Genomic DNA, 26,779 nt, shown 5'->3' with positions numbered 1-26,779 from the left:
AGGTTATTAACAGTAACAAGGTTTGTCCTCACTTTCTTCCATGATGGAACTGAAGGGACATCCTGTGCAGTTCCCAGGGTCTCTTATGGCGCAACGCTTGTGAGCAATGCACATTGTATTGAGGGCTGCATTTCTCTGTGGTCTAGAGCCTAGTGGGGCTGTGATCCTTTCCTAATTCATGGGATCATAGAGCTGAAAGGATCCCTGGAGGTCATCTAATCCAACCCATTGCTCAATGGCCTCCCAGCCTCTGTTGAAATCCCTCTAATGAAAGAGAGCCCACCAGCTCCATTCCACTACTGAACAGCTCTCACTGTTAGGAAGCTTCTCCTAATGTTTAGCCAAAATCCGCCTCCCTGCAATGTCCACCCATTGGTTCCAGTCCTGCCCTCTGCAGCAGCAGAGAATGATTTTGCTCCACCTTCTGCACAACAGCCCTCAGATTTTTGGAGACTGCTTTCATGTCTCCCCTTAATCTTCTCTTCTCCAGGTTAAACATACCCAGCTCTTTCAACTGGTCTGCACAGGATGCGGTTTCCAGATCTCTCCCCATCCTGCCCACCCTTTTCTGGACACACTCCACTTTGTCAGTGTCCTTCAGCACACGCATTCACAAAACGGACGCGCTCTGCGTGTTCTTCTCCAGTGTCGTCTCGGGGATGGCGTAGCCAAGATGGGAGTCCCACTTGTCAGGATTCTCTCCTGGAAACTGCGGGCCAAGTTAGCTTTGGAGGAAAAGCCAGTTTTGGAAGGGAGTGGGGAAAGTCAGAAAATAAATTCACTTTAACTGGTTTTCCTAATGCAGCGTTCCATGCCAGATGTGGTCCTGAACAGTGCCCATCACCTTGCCATTCCTTTTCTGATGGTGTTGTTAAAAAAACAAGGGCTTCATCAGACAAAGCAGCCACCTGGAGGCTTCCTGCTTCTAAACTCAAGCTGGCATCTGGGAATTGGCATGGTGGCGTCATCCCGAGAGTGGTGTTTTATTTCATTTTTAATAAAGACCATTGCAATATTTATTGGTTTGCAAAGGAGCTGTGTGTTTTGGGATCCGCAATAGGAGGAGAGGAATAACTGCACTGGCAGTCCAAAAGTCCTACCCCTTCCTCTTCTAGCCACATCCCTTTAACCCCAGCACAGCCTCTCCAGGGACTGGGCTTATTTTCTCAGGATGACAAAATCCCTCTTCTGTTGCCCCCATGGTCCGGAGGGACCATTTCAGCTTTTTTTCCAAGGGATGGGTTGAATGTGGAGGGCGGGGGCACGGAACTTACCAGCGCTCCTTCCAACTCCTCCTTCTCACTGCTGCTGCTGACTGCCATGTTTAAATACCCACAATGCCCTAGAATGATGCCACTTCGCAACCATCCACGCGCATGGCACTTTGCAGAGCACCCGGCACTTTGCACATGACAAATTGCTGCTCCAAGCGGCTTCTAATCTAAAATTCAACAGAGGAGAAACAGGGTGGGGGTGGAATGGAGGTAGGAATAGACAAGCAGGGAAATTGAAGTGCTCCACTCAAGCCTTACCTTGAGATCATTTTGGTGCCCAGCTTTTAAATCCTTGTCCCTTTGCTTTGATGCTACTTTGTGTTTTTTTCTTTAATCCTGCTGGCTGATTTTCTGCTGCTCTTCTGTATTGCACAGTTTCAATGTTTCTACTTTGATCTGAGTGGTTGTAATGTTAACTGCTTGCAAGCCACCTTTTGCAGGGCGGGCACTCCATCAGATAAACAAAGTGTGGTTCATTCTGTTCCATGCATTTTAGGGCTGGTTACAGACCAGGGGAGTAAGGGATGATGCTGAAGATTTTGTCAAAAAGGTGTGGTTGGAATAGGATATCAGAGGTATAATGTCCTGGAGGTATTCTGGGAGGCAGTTCCATGCATGAGATGCAGAGTCATTCAAGGGAGCAACAGGGACAATGCCAATTTTGCTTCTGTTCCATTTCTCACTTTTCCTTAGATTCAGCCCAATGCTGAATCAGTGTACAAATTTGATTTTTAAATGTCTCCATGAAAATGCCTAGGTATTTTTGTGTCCACTTCGCCTAATCAATGTATTTTTGTATGCACATTTTGCTAATGTACACATTTTTGGCAAGCTGTTTTCCTGACCATGATGTGTTTCTTTGCACATTTTTGCTGTCGTGCACTATTTTGTTCACACTTTCTCCTGATGCGCACATTTTGGGGGGCATTTTTGTGAACAAAAATTGTAGTGCTAAATTCAGGGAAGGGTGGATTTCAGTGGGGGCTTTGCTCCAGTTCGCTTGTTGGTTTGGCAGGTGCAAATTTGGTACATTAACATTAAAAACCTGGACGGAACAAATTTCTCAGACAACTCTATCAGGAGACCTTCAAACGAGAGGGCGGTAGAGCCGGAGGACCGAAGGTCACAGGCAGGGATGTGTCGAGCTATGAGAGTGGCCCTGTGGGAAAGAAGATGGAGTGAGGCAGACAGGAGCAGGCAAAGCAAATGCCAGGCCCAGCTCCAGCCCCCTCCCCCTTTGGTAAATGAGCAGGTAAGTAGGGCCATTCCACAGACCCTGCTGAAAATCTACTTATATTTTTCCTCTCCCCTCCCCAACCCTTCTTCCTTGTGTGCTGTGTCTTGTTCAGATTGTAAAGCTGTGGGCAGGAACTGTCTGGTCCAGGAGGGCTTTTTGGCTGAGGAGAAGGCTAAAAATACTTTTCTTAAATACATACATACATACAAGAGCAAAGAGGTAACGGTGGCAAAGTAAAGAAGCTTGTACTGGATCACCGAGTGGTTCAGAAGGCAGGGGAGGGATTTAAGAAGAGGAATCACATGATGGGGGAATTGAGAGCATGAGATTTGGGCAGTGGACTAGAGATGCATGAGGATTTAGCTTCTCTTGACAAAACATGTAAGGATGCCCTATTCACAACCCCAAATGCCAGCACAAGCAGAAGAACACGTCTACTTCTTCACACAGTGCAGAGTTGAGCTATGGAATTTGCTACCACAAGACGTGGTGATGACCACCAATTGGGATGGCTTTAAAGGGGGTTGGGCAAATTCCTGGAGGAGGATAAGGCTAAAGATGGCTACTAGTCCTGATGGCTATATGCCACCTCCAGTATCAGAGGCTGTATGTCTATGTACACTGGTTGCTGGGGAACATGGGTGGGAGGATGCTGTTGCACTTGTGTCCTGCTTGTGGGCTTCCCGTGGGCAGCTGGTTGGCCACCGTGTGAACAGAATGTTGCACTAGATGGACCTTTGATCTGATCCAGCATCAGGTCTGTTCTTATGTTCTTATGTCTGCTGAAAATATTTGCAAACCTTCGAACATGCACTTGCATTTGAAAAAAAAGCACATTTTGATGAGATAAAAGTTCGTAATTGCTCAACTTTAACAGTGTGCCATTTCATGCTTTAGTCTATGGGGGAAATGTATGCCACTTTGGAAATTTGCACATATTTTGGGGGCAGGTTGCACAACCTTCACATTCAAGCCCGTTCATTTCCTGTAATTTTCCCGTTTGTGTGAAATGGACAAAGATCACAACTGCAAGCGCAAATTGCGGGCAGATCAACAGCAAGCCGCTATTCAGAGAATCTGAGTGAACACAAATATCGCTTGTTGGCACATCCGTAGTGTGGACTAGCTTGTTTCTGTTGGGAAGGGGAGCTAAATGGTTAGACATGCAGCTTTTTGGATGAGGCGGGATCTAGGGAGCGGAAGAGAGAAAGAGGGATCACCACCAGTGTGCTTACAGCTTGGTTATGGCAAAGGTGCCACATCGCCCGACCAAAGCACCCTTCACCCATTCCACACGGCACGTTGTTTCAGTCGCTTCGAAGCCAAGGTTGCAGCGGCACCCTTTCAATTTGCCCCATGTGCCACTTGGTGCTACCATCCTGCAACTCTGGGCTCTACACAATTTTATTTTCCCCCACACCACCTTGAAGACGCAAGCATTGCGTTCCGACAGAACTTTACCAGCTCTGGGTCACCGCAATGTCATAATATTTGTGATCAGGCACGCCTGCCGGTGAAATATTGTACTTGAATGATAGACACGAATGTTTAGCTAAGCGCAGTGATTAGTAATGCTTTCTGAGTGTCTCTCTCTTTCTCCCCTTTTGCATACTGATCATTTCAAAAAACAAAGTGTACATTTGTTAGAGGGACTGGATTCTTGCTGTTTCTGGCTGCTTTTCCAGCTTGGTCCCACACTGAGTTCAATGGGACTTACTTCCAAGTAAATGTGCTGAAAAATCAGCAAAATTACATCGGCAAACTAAAGGGGGCAGGGCAACTGTTCCACAGTATTGTTTCTCCTTGAATTACCGGGTCAGTTTTACAAACTGTTGATCAAAACACTGTTACTGTACAATCGCGTCACGTATGCTGGTGTGTGTGTGTGTGTGTGTCTGTGTGTGTTAATCCATGCACTTTTCCATATGTATAATGGGGAGTGGGGATGAGACCAAAAAAACCCCCCCTGAAAGAACCAAAAGCTGCAGCAAACTGCACAAATGCAGCATACAAGTTTGTAATATACAATGAAACAACTGAAAAATCCGAATGCATTGGTCCCACTTTGGAAACAAGTGCAGATAATTTGGAACTCTGAAATCCAGGGAGAAATTCAGATGGGGACCATCCCTAGGCGGGATTTTGTTCTTGCTGTTTCTTGGAACAACAGACCCTGTGAGTCACAGAAAATTGGCAATGGCAGGGAGGCCTGCACGCTCAAATCTGGCAGTTACCTTTGCATTTGTACTGCAGCCACATTCTTTTGCTCTGGGTAAGATTCCCCCCCCCACTTTCTACCTCAGCCAAACAGATCTCCTAGTCCCGCAGCAAGAGCTGCGCATATGTCAAGTCTGAATTCTCCCCTCCATCCACAGTTAAAAAGCATTTGAACATTCTATGACATCACAGCTGTGCAGCCAATCGCTAGCTAGCTGGAGAGTGAATGGTCTCCAAGCCTAGGATGTGGTGCTCCTGCTCTCTCTGGGGACTGGAACCAAGAAGGGGGGCCAGCATGGTCCAATTGGGACGTGATGAGAACGTGGTCAATGAGAGCTTTGTGAGAAGAGCTCCGACCTTGTGAGGGAGCAGAACCAAACCAGGCTAGGATTCACTCATCAGATGTGGAAGTCTGCTCTTTGGAGACCCGTTTTGACTCCGCAAAACACCCTGCATGGTGTTGACCTCCCAGTTGCCATTGGGAACTCAGTGGTAGAGCCCCCATTTTGCATGAAGAAGGTCCCGGGTTCAGTTCTCGGCATCTCCAGGTAGGGCTGGGAAAGAATCCTGCCTGAAACCATGGAGAGCCGCTGCTGCCAGTCAGTGTCGTCAATACTGGCCCAGGTGGACCACTCAGTATAAGGCAGCTTCCTGTGGTCCTATGTGAAGGACCCTAAAGCGCTCTTCTTGGCCCAGACGGGACCATCTGCTACCCATCCACACTTCTGGGAACACAAAGTGTATGTGCAGGATCATCCCATCCAGGCTTGGAGGGGCACAGTCTAGAGGATGCTCCCTAGCTCATGTTGAACTCCTGTTGATGTCATCAGGAGTGTCACAGGGTCCAAAAATGCCTCTCTTCTTTGTAATTCCCTTCTTGGTGTTGGGTGGAGGGGAAGATTAAATTTGGACATCTAGTGGAGGTCCTCGTGATCCCTTTTAGCTAGGGATGTTGGAGAAATCCACAATGCAATCTAAGGATTTTTATTTATCTGACCCACAGATTCCTTAGTGGACCTGTTTTTTTACTTTCCAGAATTTTATGCAAATTTAGTTGTGGAGAAATATGTACAACTAAAAAAAACACTGGCTGAAAATGTGCATCTCCTCCAAAGCATGAAATGTTCATAGGGGGGTGGTGCATATTTCTGGGGAGATTTGTGCACTTTTGAAAGTGTGAATTTGTGCAAATGAACATTTGCACACATTCAGGAAATGGTAAAAGAATCCAGTTCTGCCAATAGGTGGATGACAGAATGAAAGGACCTGACAATTCGCAAAATGTAGATGGGAGGGAGTTTACAAAATCCATACATCCTTAGTTTTAACTGTTCTACGAGTGGTACTTCTCTTGCTCCACATTCCATCTCATGCTTGAGAAGACTCTGACTTTTAAACGCCATTGCACAGAAAGCAGCCAGCAAACCTAAGAACCCGGAGCGACAGACCGAGAGAAAGACACTTAGGACATGTCTTCCCATTCATTTGCCAGTGGCTTTCCCCAAGGGTGGGTGTTGCCTGAAGCATGGCCCACTTGCAGCAATGTGCAGCTGTGCTCCTTCCAGCACACATGCCTCTTTCTGGTGTGGTGTCGTCATTGTCATCTCTCCTTTTCTCGTCTGCACAGAGTCTCCGCCAGAGAGGACCACGCAGAGGCGTGGCATGCCCAGTGGGGGGCCAGAGAAGAACCCCAGCATGGAATCGGCTGCCACGACACCATTCCGCGTTACGGTGAGTCTCAGCAAAATCTCTTCTTGTTTTAAGCTCTGGCTGCCATTTGCTGTTGGGACCTTAATCTAGAAACTTTAAAAATAAACAAAGCAAACTTAAGAGCCAACGACTGGTGAAGGTTAAAACAAGAGCGCGAGGATGTGGTTGCTAGCATGCGCGGATCTGTGTGCCAGACTGCCAGTCAGGGACCAGTTGTGCAAATGTATGCGAATTCATAGGGATGTACGAAAGTCCCTTACCTGAACCCGAAGCTTGATTCGCGGTGGGGGGGAGGCGCCCCGTCCCTCCCTGCCGAAATTCTGGCGAATCCTCCTGTCCTGCCGGGACGCAAATGGCGGCGGCCGTAGCCGCTGCCGTTTGCGTCCCTGCAGTCAGCCATGATAGGCTACGTAAATGTTTACATAGCCTATCACAGCTGAGTGAAAAAACAAACAAACAAACCACGCGTATGCAAATGGTGGCGCCCATGGGCGCCGCCATTTGCGTTCCTTATTTTGGCACGTGTAGTCTACGTAAACATTTATGTAGATTACGGCGAAAATAAGGGGAACGCTATTTACGTAGACTACACGTGCCAAAATAAGGAACACAAATGGCGGCGCCCATTTGCATACGCGTGTTGCTGGTTTTTTTCCACTCAGCCGTGATAGGCTACGTAAACATTTATGTAGCCTATCACGGTGTTTTTTTAAAAATCTAGCCGTGATAGGCTACGTAAATCTTTACATAGCCTATCACGTGTGTTTTTTGTTTGTTTGTTTTTTTAACTTGGAAATGGCAGCGGCGGCAGCCGGTCAGAAGACCGGCCACCGCTGCTGCCGCACTGCCACCAGAGCCGCCGCTGCCGGGGACATTCGCACAAGGTAAGTCCCATCCCGGGGGGGGGCAGACCGTTTCTCCACCAATTTCAGGGTGCCAATTGCGCTGGCATTAGGCCTCCCCAAGATTCGTGGAGAAATTCTCCGACATCCCTACGAATTCAAGCTTGCTTGGTGCAGCATTGACTTTGGTGTGAGTTATGTAGCGACACCACAGAATTTCACAGTTAGTTGGCTCATCGCTCAATGGTACTCACCCGTTCGTGACATTCACCTTTGTAGAGAGCCTGGAACAATGTGTTACACATTCACTACTAAGTTTGGAATTAGGGATGGCGCGTGTGCCCGATTTGATCCGGGAGTCTGGTGGACCCCCCCCCACCCCCAAGCCATTCCTTCTAAGCCCATGACCCTGCTCGACCTCCCACCACATTCACCGAGCCACCCACACTCACCCGGGCCCCATCCTCCGGTGTCATGATTGCCATTTTATGAAAAAACCATGGTGATCGTGAATATGCACACATAGAGCTATACGCAAAGGGTGCCATGAATTGCCCATGTACACAAGATTACAGGCGTCAGTAGCCATTTGCTGCAGCATTTGCAGCAGCCTAATTAGCTTTGTTAGCTGCTTCCCGCATCGCCGCAATCACCACTTTTTGGCAATGCGAGGAGAACAACTCTGCAGGTCCGTCTTCATATCAGCAAGTGGTGATGGTGAGTAAACATCATATGACATCATCACGCAGGCAGGCCATGTGAAAACAACCAATCGCACTGGAGGCACAGAAGATGGTGACATGTAACCACACTACAGGATTCCAAACGGCAGCGCCCAAGATTCAGCTTGGCATTGAACATTGCAAAAGCACGTATAAACAGAATGAGATTTCATATTAAATTCAGGATGTCTGTTGCATCTGGCCCTTTTGGGGATCAACGGACTCCAGAAAACACCCAGCTTGGACCGAGCTGTGAGGCTCTTTCTGAAATATGGGAACTTTTCCGGTTTAAAAAAAAATACAAATGGAAATATGCACAAATTGTAGGGCACAATTTGCATGACTTACATAAATTTTGGGTCAATTTGCAGGATGTGTGCAAATTTTGGCTGCAATTCATGTCATTTACCCAAAATTTTGCACAAATTACTCAAACAAACTATGGCCAAAATTTGTGTAAATCTATTTTACATTTTCTATTTGCACATTTCTGTTTGCATATTTCTATAGAAATGCACATTTCTATTTACATATTTTTAAAGAAAAATGAGAAAAAAATCCATGAGCTGGCCCAGTTCAATGCAGATCAAGTCAGGCCAGTTCATGAGGAAACAAAGTGGGGTGGGGGGTGGGGGGCAAGCTGATGATAGGTTGGTGAGCTCCACCCCCCAGACAGATTCCTCCGACATCCCTATATTAAATGAGAACCCCTCATGAGCTCACATGGACGAATTTGTTACTTTCTCAGTAAATAATGAATTCACTTGAGGGAAACCCATCATTAGTAATTTGGGTGGGTGGTATGGTAGCTTAGGAATCAAAACTGTGGTCTATTTAGCTCAGTATTGTCTACGCTGACTGGCAGTGGTTCTCCCAGGGTTTCAGACTGAGACAACCAAATTTGTTTGGTTCGCACTTTAATGTGAACTTTGCTAATTATGTACTTCTGAACCAACGTGCGAACCGAAACTGGGATCTCCTTCGAAATTTGAACTTCTCTGAATTTTGCAATGGACTTCTCCAGTCAAAACATATGTACACAAATGTGTAGAATGGGGGAAAGTGTACATAAATGTGCATATATTCGTGAAAATGGCTTGCAAAAATTGTGTATATTAGGTGAAATTGCAAAGGGATAGAATAGGAAAAATGCACAACAAAATGCATACAAATGTTCATGCAAACTAAAAAGAAAATTTCAAAGTTCAGGATGAACCAAATTTAAGACTGGAAAGATTTGGATGGCTTGGTGTGAACAGAACTTAAGGTTGGAAAAATGAGAAACGAAGAGAAACTGCAGTGGACTGGTTCGTCCATCCCTCTTTTCAGGCAGGCGTCTTTTCTAACCCCAGCTAGGGAAGCCAGAGATTGAACCGTGGGTTCATCTGCATGTAAAGCTGGTGCTCTGCCCCTGTGGATGGACAAATCTGTGAATTTCAGTTTCTCTCAGTTTCTAATCTTTCCAATCTTAAGTTTGGTCCATCCTGAACTTTGAGAATATTTTTTTGAAGTTATAATGAAAACGTATAGGCATATTTTTGTGCATTTCTCCTGATATATGCACTTTTGCCTAATGTACACATTTGTTTATGTTTATTTTGCAGTTGGCAGTTATAATTAGGGATGTCTGGATTTTGTTAAATCCCTTCTGTCTGTGTTTCAAAGACTGTCAGGCAGCTTTCATTCTGTCATCTGCTCATTGACTGAATCGGATTTATATTTTTTTTACCAGAATTTGGTTCTGTTTGTGCTAATTCACATTAGCTCTAATTTGCATTGGTGCCAATGCACACTTGTGCAAATGCGCTGATGTGTATTCATTAATTCAGATTAACTAATTAGTGCAAATCCCACCCCCTCAATGAAAAAAACACTCTGCAGCATCCACGTGACTCAGAAAAAGCCAATTCGCTGTGGAAGCTACAGGCCGGATTCATAGAAATGTGAACTCACTTGAATCCATTGCAGGTTTCTCCAACATCTGTAACTGTAGTCCAACCCAACCGTACTGCACCACATTGGAGAAGGTTGGTGTAAGGCACAGATGTGGATTGGGGGAAAACTGGGCTCAAGTCCTCACTCTCAGCCATGAAGCTTGTTGGGTGCCTGTGAGACACTCACTCAGATAACGCCTTTAGACCTGTCCTGCATGGATTTGTCTAGAAGAACATAAGAACTGAGTCCTGCTGGATCAGACCAAAGGCCCATCAAATCCCACAGTGGCCAACCAGATGTCCCCAGTGATATTTAACCACTGGTATCCAGTGGCTTATAGAATCTGAACATGGGGGTTTTCACGTAGCAATGGAAGCATCATTCCATTTCCACTCTGTGTCAGTTTTGCAGGTTTTACAGATCCCGTTTCTGCACCAGCATGTGAATAATTTTTTAAAGCACATGAAAATGTGCAGTAATTCTGAACTTATTCCCACATATGCATTTTTGTATGCAATTTAACCTAAAATCTGCATTTTTATAAGCATCTTGGGGTGTGTTTGTTTTTGTTTGTTTGAGCTGAGAATGCCGTTGCCAAATTCAAAGAGATGCAGAAACCCAAGGATAACTGCAATCCAATCTGGTTCACTTAAAACTGTGGAGCAAATGAAATCCCCTAGCTTTACATAGACAGTGTGACTAGGAGCTGTCAAGAGACCTCTCTCCCTATATGAATTTGTGTTCCCCTGGCTTCCAAACCCATCTGAGTTTGTGGTCTTCTCCACACCTTGCAGCTTTGAGTTCCACAAGGGATGCATTGTGCAGAGAAGTTGCATGGCTGCTGCCTCCAAGAAACAGTCAGTCTTCTCTGACTGGTCAAGGCAAGCCAAAGCAGCCATGAGCCACTCCTCACTCAACCGATTTGGCTGCCTGAGCCATAAATATATACTCCCAGTCTAGCCACACCTCTGAATTGGGATTGGCCCCTGGCTTGTAGAGGCGGAGCAACCCAACAGACATAAGCCCCAGTGCTGGCGTGAAGGCACAACTTCTCTCTGCCTGGGCATTTTTATAAAGAAATCCATAAGGCTCTCTGTCCTAAGTGAGTTACTCTTCAAGCTTGCTACTGCTTTGGGGAGGGGGCCAAAATCCAAAGGCCACATACAAACTGGGTTCCTTCCCCCGCCTCTCCCTTTCACGACACTAAATTTTTCCGGTCTTCTGCTTGAAGAAATAATCCATAAAAGGAGCCCCCAGAGGGAGATCTTAATGAGAGAAGTCAGTATTTGTCTTTGGCGAGGAAGGTTTTGTCTGGCCATTATTTCTGTTCAGTCCCAGGGGAGCTGCTACCCTTAAGATGAACGGCCTTTGTTGTTCATGCAGGATCTGATGTGGCTTGGATCCTGGCAAACTTTAGATGGGGGAGACCGTATGCTGTTCCGCTTTCCCTCATTAACTGGAAAAGAAGCATGGGTAATAGCTCTGCTCCCACTGCTGGGAATAGCAAATTATCGTGATCATTTATTCTTAAACGGGTTTGCTGTTTCGGATAGCTGTGATGTTTTGTGGGCTGGGCTGTGAGACGTTAGCCTGACTCTTCAGTCATTTTGGAATCTGTGGTTTTGTCGGTTAAGAACACAAGATCCAGTGAGGTGTAGTGGTCAGAGTGCTGGACTGGAACTATTTTTATCCTCATAACACCCCTGTGAAGTAGGTGAAGATGAGAGAGTGAGTGGCAGGCCGTGAGTGTCTAACTGGAGTTTTCTCTGCAGGATGTTTTGTTGGCCCTGATTACTAGGTGATTCCTATCCACTGAAATCCCTTGAGTTTTGTAACCTTATCCCGGGGAGGGGGGATTACTACTACTACTACTACTACTACTAATCATCATCATCACCATCATCTATCATATTATAAATATAGAAAACTCAGACCAATACATAAATAGGCATAATGGGTTGGGGCCAGACTTCGACAGAGCAGACCCAGTGAAATCAGTAAGCCCCATTGATTTCAGTGGGTCTACTTTAATTAAGTCCGGATCTGACCCATTATGAACATGTTGTGAACATAAATACTAAATGTTAGAAAAGAAGCTTTTACAGACAATGAAATGCCAATCCTCAGTCTAATAATTATATTAAATGCCAAACACCACTTTAGATTAGCAGTGCAAACCTATACAGATCTACTCAGAAGTAAACCCCATTGCATTCAATGGCCCTTACTCCTAAGGGTTGGATCCAGGCTTCCTGTAGGCCCATTTAAATCAGTGGGACTTAAGCTAGCAATTGCTATGTTCTCCCTGTGATCTCAGTGGGGCTATTCTTAATCATGACTGGATCCAACTCTAAATCTTTTATACAGCTGCTTCTTCATGTTTGGTTAAACAGTCAGCATTAATATCAAAGCAGTATATACCATAAATATTCCATCACAGATCTCCATATTTCACAAAATTGCTTATATTTACCTTCTTCTTTTCGATAAATGGTCAGTTTAACCAGTAATAACAAACCCCAAACCTTATTTACCCATTTCCAAAACTCTTGCAGCCATCATTCTAGCTGCAATCAATAAATACATAATTGGCACATGAATACATTGGAGGGTTTGTGCCTTTCACAAAATCCAGCAGTCAAGAGTAATGTTTCTGGTACTAATTTAATTTTCAGCGTTTCATTTATTATAGCTCTAAGCTTTTCCTAAGAATTACCTTCTGCTGGGTCCGGCTGTGCATCCATCTAACCTGACAGGCAGCTGTCTGACATTCCTTTCGCTGGAGATTGCAGGGAATGAGTGAACGTGGCAAGCTGTGCAAGCAAATCATGTGTTCTGATGAGGATCTATGCGCATTCTGCCTTATCCCAGGGATGCTCTGACTTGGATTCCTGCACTGAGCAGGGGGTTGGACTCGATGGCCTTGTAGGCCCCTTCCAACCCGACTATTCTATGATTCTATGATCCCCAAGTTGGACCACTTGCCCATCTAGCCCAGAGGCAAAATCAAGCCCACTCTGTGTCCCAAGCCCCCCTCCAGGGTCCCTCACTGTTTGTGCTGTTTTCTCCCCGTTCTAAAAGGTTGCAGGGCCTCTCCAAAGGCTTTGTTCCTGGCAGGAAGAGCTTGAAGCTAAAATAGGCTGGTATGTTTGGCTTGCCTCTTTTGCTTTTGGCCCCACCCTCCCCTGGAAAGCGGCCCCTGAGAGCTTCTCCAAAATGGAACGCAGCCCTCAGGCTAAATTGGGTTCTGCACCCCAGATCGAATGCTTCTTCTTACCAGCAGTGGCTCCCAGACAGAGAGGAAGCGCTCCTGCCAACTGCTCCCTGGCCCTGTGGGTCCATCTAACTCACTGTTGCCTCGCTGAGCGGCAGTGACTCTCTCAAGGGCCTTCGTGCAGGGGACTCTTTCCCCTCCATACCTGGCGATCGCCAGAGAACGTGGGACCTTTTGCGCGCAAAGTATGCGCTCTGCAAATGCCCTTCGCCTAGAAATAAAGCAAGATTCCAGTCCCCATGGTTCCAAATAAAGGGTTCATTTAATAGGAGCATAGGAAGCTGCCCTAGCCACAGTCAGACGGTCAGTCCATCTAGTCCAACTACTGTTGGCCTGCCAGGGTTTCAGATCATTGCTAGGTATTTAAAAGATGAGGCGCCCGTAGGTCACAAAGCTGCATAAAATCTGCATATCATTTATATCTCCATATTGAAATCCAGAAAGAATTGCTAGGATTCGCTTAAATTTCGCAGGAGGCAAAGCCAACCAACTAATTATAGGGGCGTTGTGGGTGCTCGACTCAGTCTGGGAGCCCATCAGACTTCCGCCCCCCCCCACTTGCCCCCTGAAACCTGGCTCGTTGAGCCACCACCCATACCCGCTGAGCTGTGTGGTGTAGTGGCTAGAGCGTTGGACTGGGAGCTGGGAGATCCGGGTTCTAGTCCCAGCTCGGCCATGGAAGCTCACTGGGTGACTTTGGGCCAGTCACAGACTTTCAGCCCAACCTACCTCACAGGGTTGTTGTTGTGGGGATAAAATGGAGAGGAGGAGGATTATATACGCCGCCTTAGGCTCCTTACAGAGGAAAAAAGGCGGGATATAAATGTAATAAGTCAAAGTCAAAGTCAGGACCTACTGGACCCATCCACTCATGCCCAGCAGCCACCCATCCTCCATGCGAGTTGCAAGCGGCCATTTCGACGGAAGATGGGGCCTCTAGTTTTTTGTATATCTAATTCTGTGCACAACGGCGGCCGTAAATGGCCATTTCTGTCCTTCTTGTGTATCTAATGTTGTGGAAATTGCCCTTTACAACCGCTGTTGGGCGCAGCATTAGATATACAAAAATCTAGAGCCCCCATCTTCCGTTGAAATGGCAGCTTGCATGGAGCAGTGGGCAGGTGCTCCCAGGCCGCTTGCCAAGCCCTCCAGGGCTTGCGCGGGTGAGTGGCGGCAGTGGCTCCTTGAGAGCCCTCCAAGCGTGGGCTTGGATGAGTCCATCCATCCCTAATTAATTTCTCAACCAAATTATCTCACATAAAAGAAATTCTTCAATTAATTTGCACTATGACCCAGCTCATCTCAAACCAATGGGAAGTTTCATCTCAGCTTAATTCCCATTCAGGGGGAAATTCAGGGGAAGGCGGGCTGCAGCATGCGGGGAGGGGAGAGCTAACCCTTCCTTCCCCAGGCGCAATCCCCCTTGAAAATTGCCCCCTGCATGCCAATTAAGTTGAGAAGAAAAAAAGAAAAAGAACATTTCATTGGCACCAATGGACCTTCAGGGATCTGGGGAAGAAATCCAGAGCCCTGGGAAATAGATCGGGGCCAGGACCCCAGGCCTAGCAGTGCCCCTGTTGCCAGCCATACCTGGGGATGCTGGCACTCGAACACGAGACCTTCTGCATGGAAGGTATGAGCTCTCCCCCTGAGTCACCTCCTTTGGGCTTTTCCACAGTAATCACGATAAGCATTGGGATAAGTGTTTCTTTCTCTGTTGCATTTCCCCCAATGTCACTCATAAGCTCTGGCAACCTTCCCCTTCTTAGTGCCTCCCAGATGTGTTAGTCTGCAACCCCCATCAGCCCCAGCTAGTTTGCCCTGGGTCATGCAGGCTGGGGTTGATACGAGTTGAAGTCCAGTACATCTGGAAGTCACCAGATTGGGGAAGGCTGAGATCAGGTCCCCATTTGGTCCCCCAAATTAGTTTTTCTCCCCCCCCCCCGGCCCTGGATGAGGACAACTCCCACAAAGGCCTCCCTGGCTGGCTCAATTTTGCATCCTTCCCTGCACCTTCTGTAGTGCACGGATGGGTCCCAAGCCATGTGAGAAATTAAAGGATTTTCAAAGCAATTTCGTCACCGCAGAATACGTACACAAATTTTGTCACCATTTAGTTTCGAGTCACTTCCCGTTCCCCTCCTCCCAAAATGCATTTGAGTAAATTATATTTTAATAGAGCGATTTTCTTTTGGAGGATTTCTGCCTCGCGTGGCTTCCGAGGAGAGCTCAGACGGAATGAACCGGCGCTCCCCTCAGCAGGAACACCCGATCTTTAATTGAAACCTAATTGTTTACTAAACCGCTCGAACCAGAAGGGAAAATTACTATAATTTTGGTCTGCAGATGACTCCTTCTCCCCCCCACAACTTTTTTTTTAAAAGTGGGGATTGAATTTTAAGGAGAATGGGAACATTATCTTCGATGATACATAAACAGAAAGCGATTATCATTAAACTGTCAGCAGCAACTGGATTCGGATAACGAGTCTCGGTGGCGGTGAGAAATTATATGCAAATGATTTTGGAGGATTCATCAGTGGGTTCTGTCTGTGCTATGTGAATGGAGAAGGGCTAAAGATGCTTTTTCTTGGGCGGTGGGAGAAAAGACAGCCAAGGTCATCCAGGCCAGCCTTTTGGGCCAATGGTGTGTTGATTTGGTGTGTAGATTTGCTGGCCCCTTTTATTCCCATATATGGGGCTTCTTTGGGGACCAGAGGTCCAATGCAGTCAACGGCAGTGGAGAACCTTATTTTATACTAGCCAACAGTCTGTCAGATTTGATGGAGAACTCAGTTCTTTTTCCAGCCCTGCTCAATAACAACCCCAAGTAAAAACAACGAAGAGTCTCGTGGCACCTGAAAGATGAACAGATTTATTCTGGCATCGGCATGCTTGGATGTAGTCTGCTTGTCAGATGCATGAACTACACTGAGACCTGCCCGCCCACCCACGGCCCCCGTCACTGAGAACCAAGCTGACATTTCTCTGCCTAGCTCCGCCCCTTCATAGGCACGTCCAGGCCCTGCCTTCTGTGTCTCGGTCACACCAGCGTGTGACAGATTGTTTGGCCCTGGCTCTTATAGAGAGCAGTATAATTTCCACCCTTTAAAGCAGAGGTGTCATACCTCTTTCAGCCCGAGGGCCCGCTTCCATTTCAGAGAAGGTCTCGGGGGCCGCATGCCAGTGGTGGGTGGGGCCAAAGGCAAAGGGGTGGGACCAAAAATACCGGCATATTTTAGCCTAAATCTCTTCCTGCCAGTAACTCAGCCTTAGGAGAGGCATTTCACCCTTTTAGAAAGGGGGGGGGAGCCGCACAAAAATTGGGAAGCCACCAAACAATTGGTGGTCTGGAAAAGAGGGTCTGGCCAAAGGGGGAACACACCTGGGGAAACTCAGAGGGCTAGATTTGGCGCTCCGGAGGGCCAGACATGGTCCCTGGGCCTGAGCTTCTAGAGCCCTGGCATAAACAGGACTTAAATAGATGGACCAATCGTCTGACTCTATATCTAGATTCCTATTTAATTCAGCCCATTTATTCAAAGCCTTGAGGAGTGGCATCTTACGTTATAGTTAGATAAAGGACCATAGCTCAGTGGTAGAGCACATACTTTGCGTGCAGAAGTGCTGGGATAAAGTCCAGAGTGAGAGTGGGATTGACCCCTGCCTGAAACCCTGGACAGCTGCGGCCAGCCATTGCAAGCTGTACTGACCTGCGCGTGGTCTTACGTGACATCGTCCTGCTCGAACAGGGACTCCTAGCTAGGGATGTCAGAGAATTTCACCACGAATCCCGGGGAGGCCGAATGCGTTCCTTATTTTGGCACGTCTAGTCTACGTAAACATTTACGTAGACTACGGCGAAAATAAGGAGAACGCAAATAGCGTAGCATCTACACTATTTGCGTTCCCCTTATTTTCGCCGTAGTCTATGTAAATGTTTACGTAGACTAGACATGCCAAAATAAGGAACGCAAATGGTGGCGCCCGTGGGCGCCGCCATTTGCGTACGCGTGGTTTTGTTTTGTTTTTTAACTCAGCTGTGATAGGCTACGTAAACCTTTACGTAGCCTATCACGGCTGACTGCAGGGATGCAAACGGCGGCGGCTACGGCCACCGCCATTTGCAGACCCTGCCGGCCAGGATTCGCGGCGGGAGGGACGGGGCGCCTCCCCTCCGGCCAGAATTTCGGGGGGGAGGGACGGGATGCCTCCCCCCTGGCCAGAATTTCGGGGGGAGGGACGGAGCGCCTCCCCCCCACCGCGAATCAAATTTCGTAAAAGGTAAGTGACTTTCGTACATCCCTACAGTCCTAGCTAATAGCTCAGGCAAGGAGACGCCCACAGGAGCAGGCCCATGACAGAGCAGATTCAGGACCAACGCCAGTACTTCAGGAACCAGCCGTAGGCTTTGCATTGGGGTCCAGTTTCATGGAGAGCCATCTTGGCACCAGGGTTCACACAAGTTACCCCAGCACTGGCCAGGAGAATTTTTCCAGAAGCTCCACACCCAAAAGCGCTGTTAAAGGACCGGTGCCCTTTTCTGGAGTTGCTGACCTCTCTTGGGGTGAGGCTTGGAGGAGTGAGAGGTGGGTTGGAGGATTCTCAGGGTCTCCCTGCTCACTAGTCCAAGCTCCACTCCTCAAGGTCAGAGGGCCACAGCACCTCCTGGGAGTCACATGAACAGGATGCAGGATCCGAGGCAGAGGGGCCCAGTTCAGAAGGACCGAGGGCTGGTAACATTACCTCCCTGCCGTGGCCGTTGCTGGAGACCTCAGTCTCCAGGGGCTCTCATTCCTTGGTTATGACAGGGACCAGGCCTTCTGTTTCTATATTCCCATTTGCCTGCTGGAACCAGTTGCTCTTCACATCTTCTCAGACCCGGAACCCACCAAAATACCGCATGGAAGCCACTTCCAATGTATGCTTGTGTGTATCTCACTATGTACGCCTGACTCTCGTGATACCAATCATTTTTTAGGGAGGGATCCTAGCTGTCAGGGTAGAGCACATGTGTTGCATGGAGAAGGCCCGCAGTTTAGTCCCCAGCACCTCCAGTTAAACGCACCACAGGTAACCGCTGACGGCAGTCTCCCTACCTGAGAGCCTTTGCTGCCTGGACAATCCTGGGCTACATGAACCCAAAGCTGATAAAGGGACAGTGCCACCCCTTCGTAGCTGACAGGATTCTCCAGTGCCACCAAGTTAATTATGTTCCCCCTGCCCTGCCTAGACAATACGTATTAGCCTCAGTAGGCAAATCAAACCTCCATGTTAAGAGGCACTATACCACCAAATACCAGCCTAGGAAGCTGCCTTAGACCAGGCCAAAACCATTGGTCCGTTGAGCCGATTATTGTCTCATCTGACTCTTCTCCGGGGTCTTGGGTAGAGACGGGGCTTTCCCATCACCTGAGCCCCTTTTTAACCAGAGGTGGCAGGGATTGAACCTGGGGCCCTCTGCATGTAAAGCAGGGGTTCTGCTGTCCTGCTTTTCCCAGGCCCGCCATGCAAGTCAATGCCTGCCTTACCAGGAGCAGTCCTGTGGCTCCAGGATCAGGCAGTTCAAATTACCAGGGAATTGTCAGGCCTGGCTTTCTGTCACACGCTGGCAGCCCGACACAGAACACACAAATAACAGCGAGATTCTATTGTAGCGGTTCAGGTTACAGCTTTCCAGAGCTTGGCGCAAAGCTTACCTGTTCATAGCCCCAATTAATCACATAGCCTAGGCAAAGGCTATCAACACGTTGCTTCGTTCAAAAGAAAGTTCCAAGGCTAGAATCCACACAGAGTCAGAGTAGGTGTTCCAGTCCAGCGATACATATATATTCCAGTTAGAGACTATAACAAAATGGGATTCAAGGCAGACAAGAATTGGGATGTCGGAGAAATTCGTTTTGGGGGTGCATCTTGGCGGGTTTTCACCAGCTTGGCCCCCCAGACACCAGTTCATGGTTTCCCACTTTTAAAAAATTTGTGCAGATTGCAATTTTGCACAAAATCATAGGTATACATATTTACAGAAATCATGGTTCGCGCAAAATCACGGCTGTAAATAGTGGAAATTACAGCTGAAATTTGCGCAAATTGTGCAAACGCAGCTGCAGTTTGCGCAAATGTCTATTTATGCCCATTTTTAAAAACCCCAAAAAGTTCCCGGATTTCCCAAAAAACCTGTGGCTCAGCTTGCAAATGCAAGCTGAGTCAGGGGTACTGCAGAAATCTGGCAAGCCCCAAAAGAGCCGTATTTTCTGGTGACAGACCTCGCTATGTGGGACTAGATAGATCCTGACAGCTTGGTGGAAGCTCCATATTGAGGCAGAGGTGGTGCGCCTCAAACGCAGAAATGTGGGTTCATTTTTGGCCAGTCATATGCCTCTTAACTTTTCCCTAAGCTGACACTGAGTTCCCAACATCCCGACAATTAGATGGGTGGTTACAGGGATGTGAGCGTGGCAGATCTGAATGCTGGAATGCATGGCGGAATCCACAATGGGTTTTGTCATGCACATCAGGTGTTGGTGTGGCGATGACAGCCCACAGTGCTTTCCACTGAATGGAAAGGGCATGGCGGAGCGTTGGATCTTCTCTTTCCCATCCCCCACCTCCACTTCTGAGATCTTGTCACCGGGGCTTTTTGCTGTCAAGAAGATTCCTGCCTGGAAGGAGAAAATGACAGCGAAATGGATTTTATTGGCAGAGCCAGCTTACGTTGCAAGCAGAGGCCTGAAATGAAGCATTTGATTCTCTTCCTCCCTTCCTTTTTTATTCTGCTCTATTTCTCTTCTGGGCTGCCTGCCGCGTTAGAGAACGGACTTGCAGACACACAGTCACACCTTCCATTTATAGAAATAAAGGGCCGATTAGATGTAACACAAATATGGAATGCTCATTTAGTGCATCCTTGTTGCACGCTTGTAATACATACGGTGGATGTCTCCCCAGATCGCCACTGGTTCTGGATCCTGGAGGTGGGGGGTCCTGACAAAGGAACACTCAGTGCACCTTCCACCCTATAAGAAGTGTGGTGTTCACACAAAGAAAGAACTTAAGCAGAGCCCTGTACATCCGACTAAAGATTTCCCTCCTTCCCACAGTGGCTAGCCAGATGTCTCTGGGAAGCAGGGTCCATCTCCCCCTGCTGATATTACCTCTCTTACTGTTGAGCATCTGGTAAACTGAGGTAGACTCTCTCTGAACAAAGGTGCTCCATTCCTAATGGAAGCAGGGCCATTCCGCCCACCGTGCTGGAGACCTCCCTCACAAAGGCCCCCCTCCCGCAACTGTCACCAGCAGCAGCCATTCCAGCAGTCTGTACAGGAAGAGCGGAGTGGGGGAAGCTGACCCGTTCCACCAGCCCTGCTGAAAGACTTACTTTCCCCCCCTCTTCCCTCCCCATCTCTCTTTCCTTGTGTGTTGTGTGTTTTTAGATTGTAAGGCTGCAGGCAGGGACTGTCTTGTTTAATTTAGGAGCCCTTTTGGCTGAGCAGCAGGATAAAAAATACTTTAAATAAATCAGTGAACATCATGGCTGTTAAGAGCATAAGCATTGCCCTGGTGGATTAGACCAAAGGTCCATCTAGTCCAGCAAGCTGCTTCCCACGGAGGTCAACCCGATGATCTGGGAAGCCCCTGAGCAGGGCACGGAAGCAACCGTCTGCTCCTGCCATTGTCCTTCAGCAACTGGTATTTGGAAATAGTCTGTCCCTGAACCTAATGGTTCCATCTAGCCATCATGACAAATAGCCATGGATAGACCACTCCTCTTCCTCCTCCTCCATGAATTTGCCTAATCCCCTTTTTATTTAATTAAAATATTAACTTTTATATCCCACTTAAAAAAAAGAAGTATGGGGTTTTTTGGTTGCAAAGTGGCTTTTAAATCAGATTTTAAAAACAACAAAACTAATCCAAATGACAAAAACAGTGGGCAAAGTTGATTCCTGGTGGTCACGCCAGGAGGATCATCCTTCCGATGTGCCTGCTGGGAACCAAATGACACCAGGGGGCGTGGCCATGCCCCCTTTGCCATCACAGCTATGGCCACACCTCTGACACCAGGGGGCGTGGCCATGCCCCCTTTGCCGTCACACTATGGCCACGCCTCTGACACCAGGGGGCGTGGCCATGTCCCTTTGCCATCACGGCTATAGCCACGCCTCTGACGCCAGGGGGCGTGGCCATGCCCCTTTGCCATCACGGCTATGGCCACGCCTCTGACTCCAGGGGGCGTGGCCATGCCCCTTTGCCATCACGGCTATGGTCTCGCCTCTGACGCCAGGGGCGTGGCCATGTCCCCTTTGCCATCACGGCTATGGCCCTGCCTCTGACCCCAGGGGGCATGGCCATGCCCCTTTGCCATCACGGCTATGGCCCCGCCTCTGACGCCAGGGGGCGTGGCCATGCCCCTTTGCCATCACGGTTATGGCCCCGCCTCTGATGCCAGGGGGCGTGGCCATGCCCCTTTGCCATCACGGCTATGACCCCGCCTCTGACGCCAGGGGTGTGGCCATGCCATGCCCCCTTTGCCATCACGGCTATGGCCATGCCTCTGACACCAGGGGGCATTGCCATGCCCCTTTGCCATCACGGCTATGGCCCCGCCTCTGACGCCAGGGGCGTGGCCATGCCCCCTTTGCCATCACGGCTATGGCCCCGCCTCTGACACCAGGGGGCATAACCATGCCCCCCTTATTTATTTATTTATTTATTTATTTCATTTCTATACCGCCCAATAGCCGAAGCTCTCTGGGCGGTTCACAAAAATTAAAACCAAACGACACACAATAAAACAATTTAAAATATACAGAACATTAAAACCACAATATAACAATACAACCACAATAAAACCTAGCAGCACTGCAGGAGTTTAAAATACAGATTTAAAACAGCAAAGATAAAAATTTAGAAAGCTAAAATGCTAAAATGCCTGGGAAAATAAAAAGGTCTTCACCTGGCGCCGAAAGGCATACAATGTAGGTGCCAGGCGAACCTCACTAGGGAGCTCATTCCAGAGCCGGGGTGCCACAACAGAAAAAGCCCTCCTCCTAGTAGCCACCCGCCTCACTTCCTTTGGCAGGGGCTCATGGAGAAGGGCCGCTGATGATGATCTTAAGGTCTGGGCAGGCGCATATGGGAGGAGGCGATCCTTCAGGTAACCTGGCCCCAAGCCGTTAAGGGCTTTGAATGTTAACACCAGCACTTTGAATCGGGCCCGGAAATGGACTAGCAAACAGTGCAGCTGGAAAAGTACTGGCGTGATATGAGCTCGCAGGCCAGTCCCTGTTAACAATCTTGCTGCCCTATTTTGGACCAGCTGAAGTTTCTGGACCGTTTTCAAAGGCAGCCCCACATATAACGCATTGCAGTAATCCAGACGAGATGTTATCAGAGCATGGATAACTGTAGCAAGGCTCTCTCTGTCCAGATAAGGGCGCAGTTGGTATACCAGCCTAAGCTGATGAAAAGTGCTCTGTGCCACTGAGTTCAGATGTGCCTCAAGTGACAGTTCTGGGTCCAAGAGCACCCCCAAATGACGAACGTGATCCTTTAGGGGGAGTGCAACCCCCTCCAGAACAGCCTGAATATCACCTAGCCGGGCTGACGAACCACCCACTAACAGTACCTCGTCTTGTCTGGATTGAGTTTCAGTCTATTGGCCCTCATCCAGTCCATTACTGTGCTCGGGCCCTGATTCAGAACAGCCACTGCCTCACCTGGTTTTGATGAGAAAGAGAGGTAGAGCTGGGTGTCATCCGCATATTGATGGCACCTCAGCCCATACCTCCGGATAACCTCCCCCAGCGGTTTCATGTAGATGTTAAACAGCATGGGGGATAAAATAGAGCCCTGTGGAACTCCATGGCACAATTGCCATGGCACAGCACAGAGCAATAATCCCCCAGCACCACCTTCTGGAATCAGCCATCCAAGTAGGAGCGGAACCACTGTAGTGCAGTGCCTCCAACTCCTAACCCAGACAACCTATCCAGAAGGATACCATGGTCAATGGTATCGAAAGCCGCTGAGAGGTCCAGGAGAATCAACAGGGTCGCACTCCCTCTGTCCCTCTCCCGGCAGAGGTCATCCCACAGGGCGACCAAGGCAGTTTCCGTTCCAAAACCAGGCCTGAAGTCCGATTGAAATGGATCTAGATAATCCGTTTCATTCAAGAGTGCCTGGAGCTGTCCTACAACCACCCGCTCAAGCACCTTGCCCAGGAAGGGGATGTTGGCAACTGGCCTATAATTGTTAACATCCTCTGGGTCCAGGTTAGGCTTTTTCAGGAGTGGTCTGATTACCGCCTCTTTTAAAGCGGCTGGCACCACTCCCTCTCTCAAGGAGGAATTTACAACCTCCTGGACCCAGCCGGACAACCCCTCCTCGTTTGATTTAATAAGCCATGAAGGGCAAGGGTCGAGCACACAATTGGTCGATCGGACTTGGCCAAGCACCTTGTCCGCATCCTCAGGCCTCAGTAACTGAAACTCATCCAATAAAACTGGACCAGACGGTGCTCTGAACGCCTCTACCAACGGAACTGCATTAATCGTGGTGTCCAATTCATGACGAATCTGAGCGACTTTATCCTCAAAGTGCCGTGCAAACTCGTCACAGCGTGCCACCGAGGGTTCCACCGTCTCTCTCCCTGGCCCAGAATGTAACAGGCCGCGAACCACTCGGAAAAGCTCCGCTGGACGACTCTGAGAAGATGCAATGCTGGTGGAAAATAACTGTCTCTTTGCCACCCTCACCGCCACAGAGTAGGCTCGATAGTGGTAGGGATGGCGGAGAATTTCTCCCCGAAACTTTGGGGGGCCGAGCGCCAACGTGTTCGGCCCCCCGAACAAGTTTCGGGGAGAAATTCTCCGCACCCCCCGCACCCCGCACCCCCCCCCGGGACGGGACTCACCTTTGCCGAATGTCCGTCCCGGCGGCAGGTCCAGCCGGCGGTTCGGCGGGTGTTCGTGCGGGGCAGGAGCGGCAGCCGGTCTTTCGACCGGCTGCCGCCGCCGCCATTCCAATAAAAGAAAAAAAAAAAACGCCCCCGTGATAGGCTACGTGACGATTAACGTAGCCTATCACGGCTAGATTTGCAAAGTCAGCCGTGATAGGCTACGTAAATCGACACGTAGCCTATCACGGGTGACTTTAAAAAAAAAAAAGCGCGTACGGGTAATGGCGGCCCCCGTAGGGAGCCGCCATTCGCGTTCCTTATTTGGTCGCTGTAGTCTACGTAAAGATTTACATAGACTACAGCAACCAAATAAGGAACGCGAATGGCGGCTCCCTATGGGGGCCGCCATTAGCGTACGCGCTTTTTTTTTTTTTTAAAGTCACCCGTGATAGGCTACGTGACGATTAACGTAGCCTATCAGGGCTGACTTTGCAGATCTAGCCGTGATAGGCTACGTTAATCGTCACGTAGCCTATCACGGGGGCGTTTTTTTTTAAAAAAAACAACTTTGGAGTTCGCGGCCGGGCGAGGCGGGAAGCCTCCTCCCCGGCCTGAATTTCGGCCGGGCGAGGCGGGAAGCCTCCCCCCCCGGCCTGAATTTCGGCCGGGCAAGGCGGGAAGCCTCCCCCCCCGGCCTGAACTTCACGGGGGGAGCAGCGAAGCGCCTCCCCCCCACCGCGAACAAGCTTCGACGACAGGTAAGTGACTTTCGTCCACCCCTAGATAGTGGGCTCTTACCTGTGTTCGGTCAGACTCAGCACGAGTTTTCCTCCACCTGCGCTCTAGCCGTCTCCCCTCTTGCTTCATTGCCCTCAGCTCAGGTGTATACCAAGGAGCTGGCCGGGCTCTGCTCAGAGGGAGAGGGCGCTTGGGCGCGATTGTGTCAACCGCCCGAGTCATCTCTGCATTCCACAGAGCGACCTGGGCTTCGACAGGAGCACCAGCCATACCAGCGGGAAAATCCCCCAGAGCCCTCTGGAATCCATTGGAATCCATTAATCTCCTGGGGCGGACCATTTTAATAGGTCCCCCACCCTTGCAGAGGGGAAAGGCCGCCAGGAGTCTAAACCTCAGCAGGAAGTGATCTGACCATGACAAAGGGACAGATGTTAATTCCTCCACTTTCAGATCACCATCCTCCTGCCCAGTCGAGAAAACCAGATCAAGTGTGTGTCCTTTTATATGCGTTGGGCCGATGACATGTTGGGACAGCCCCATGGTTGTCATGGCGGCCATGAAGTCCTGAGCCGCCCCGGATACAGTGGCCTCAGCATGGAAGTTGAGATCCCCCAGGACCATCATCCTGGTGGTCCTCAACACCAAGTCCGAGACCACCTCCGTCAGCTCAGGCAGGGAGTCTGATGGGCAGCGGGGTGGGCGGTACACCAACAGAATCCCTAATCTGTCCCGGGTACCCAACACAAGGTACAAACACTCAAGATCTGCACTCGAATGAGCAGGAAGCCTGGAGAGGGAGATTGAATTCCTATAGACCATGGCAACCCCCCCTCCCCGACCCTCAAGTCGGTGTTGGTGCTGCACCGAGTACCCAGGAGGGCACAGCTGGGAGAGAGTAACCCCTCCCAGTTCCCCCACCCAGGTCTCAGTAATACATGCCAGGTCAGCCCCCTCATCCACAATCAAATCATGGATGAGGGAGATTTTATTTTGGGCTGACCTGGCATTCAGCAGCAGCAGCACCAGACCCGAAGGCAGACTGGTAAGGCTGCCAGGAACCATCAGGTTGGGGGAAGAACCAGAAGAGGGGACAGCTGTAACGTATCTAGCCCCTCTTCTCCTCAGCTGGCCTGTTAATCCCCCAACGCCATACCTCCCCCTGCCCGTGACCACAGTTATGGTTGCACCTCCCCGACCCCCTGAGTTGCCCAATAGTCCTCCCAGGCACATATTAAAATGTTAGGATATAAAATGCACAACAGTTTAAAAGAATATAAAAGATAAAAGAGATAAAAGAGAACAGCAGCTAAGAAGGAGCAGATAGTCCACGTTTGCCCCTTTCCCCTTGTCTTTAAAGCTGCTGCCCTCTGCTGCTGCTATTTGCTGCTGGTATTTGCTGCTGGTCTCTGGAGAAGCAGGTGGGTAGGTCTTCAGGTCCTACGCGACTCCGCACTTGGCGCAACGCTGAGGCGCACGCCGAGGTGCTGCCTCTGGCAGCCCCGCCTTAAGTACCTGTGGGCGGGGGCAGAAGCAGGCTCAGGCTCAGGATCACCCGGTGCAGCTGCTGGCTGGTCCTCCTTTCCCAGGCTCCTTCCCTTTACCATCACGGCTATGGCCACGCCTCTGATGCCAGGGAGCGTGGCCATGCCCCTTTGCCATCACGGCTATGGCCCCGCCTCTGATGCCAGGGGGCGTGGCCATGCCCCCTTTGCCATCACGGCTATGGCCCCGCCTCTGATGCCAGGGGGCGTGGCCATGCCCCTTTGCCATCACGGCTATGACCCCGCCTCTGACACCAGGGGCGTGGCCATGCCCCCTTTGCCATCACGGCTATGGCCACGCCTCTGACGCCAGGGGGCGTGGCCATGCCCCTTTGCCATCACGGCTATGGCCATGCCTCTGACGCCAGGGGGCGTGGCCATGCCCCTTTG

At 49.3% G+C, this 26,779-nt stretch overlaps 1 protein-coding gene across 1 annotated transcript in view; it reads left to right on the top strand.

Annotated features, from left to right (window-relative positions):
• Positions 1-26,779, top strand: part of DAB2IP (DAB2 interacting protein) — a 259,030-nt gene that overhangs the window by 8,900 nt on the left and 223,351 nt on the right. Inside the window, exon 2 of the mRNA XM_084821269.1 lies at positions 6,356-6,459. Coding sequence (XP_084677395.1) covers positions 6,391-6,459 — 69 coding nt within the window. The 5' untranslated portion in view covers positions 6,356-6,390. The remainder of the gene's footprint in view (positions 1-6,355; positions 6,460-26,779) is intronic.

This window comes from Heloderma suspectum, chromosome 14, assembly GCF_057233095.1.
Source record: "Heloderma suspectum isolate Gila_16-S chromosome 14, 16-S_ref, whole genome shotgun sequence".
Classification (NCBI taxonomy): Eukaryota; Metazoa; Chordata; class Lepidosauria; order Squamata; family Helodermatidae; genus Heloderma; species Heloderma suspectum.
This window is presented reverse-complemented; position numbering and strand designations above follow the sequence as displayed.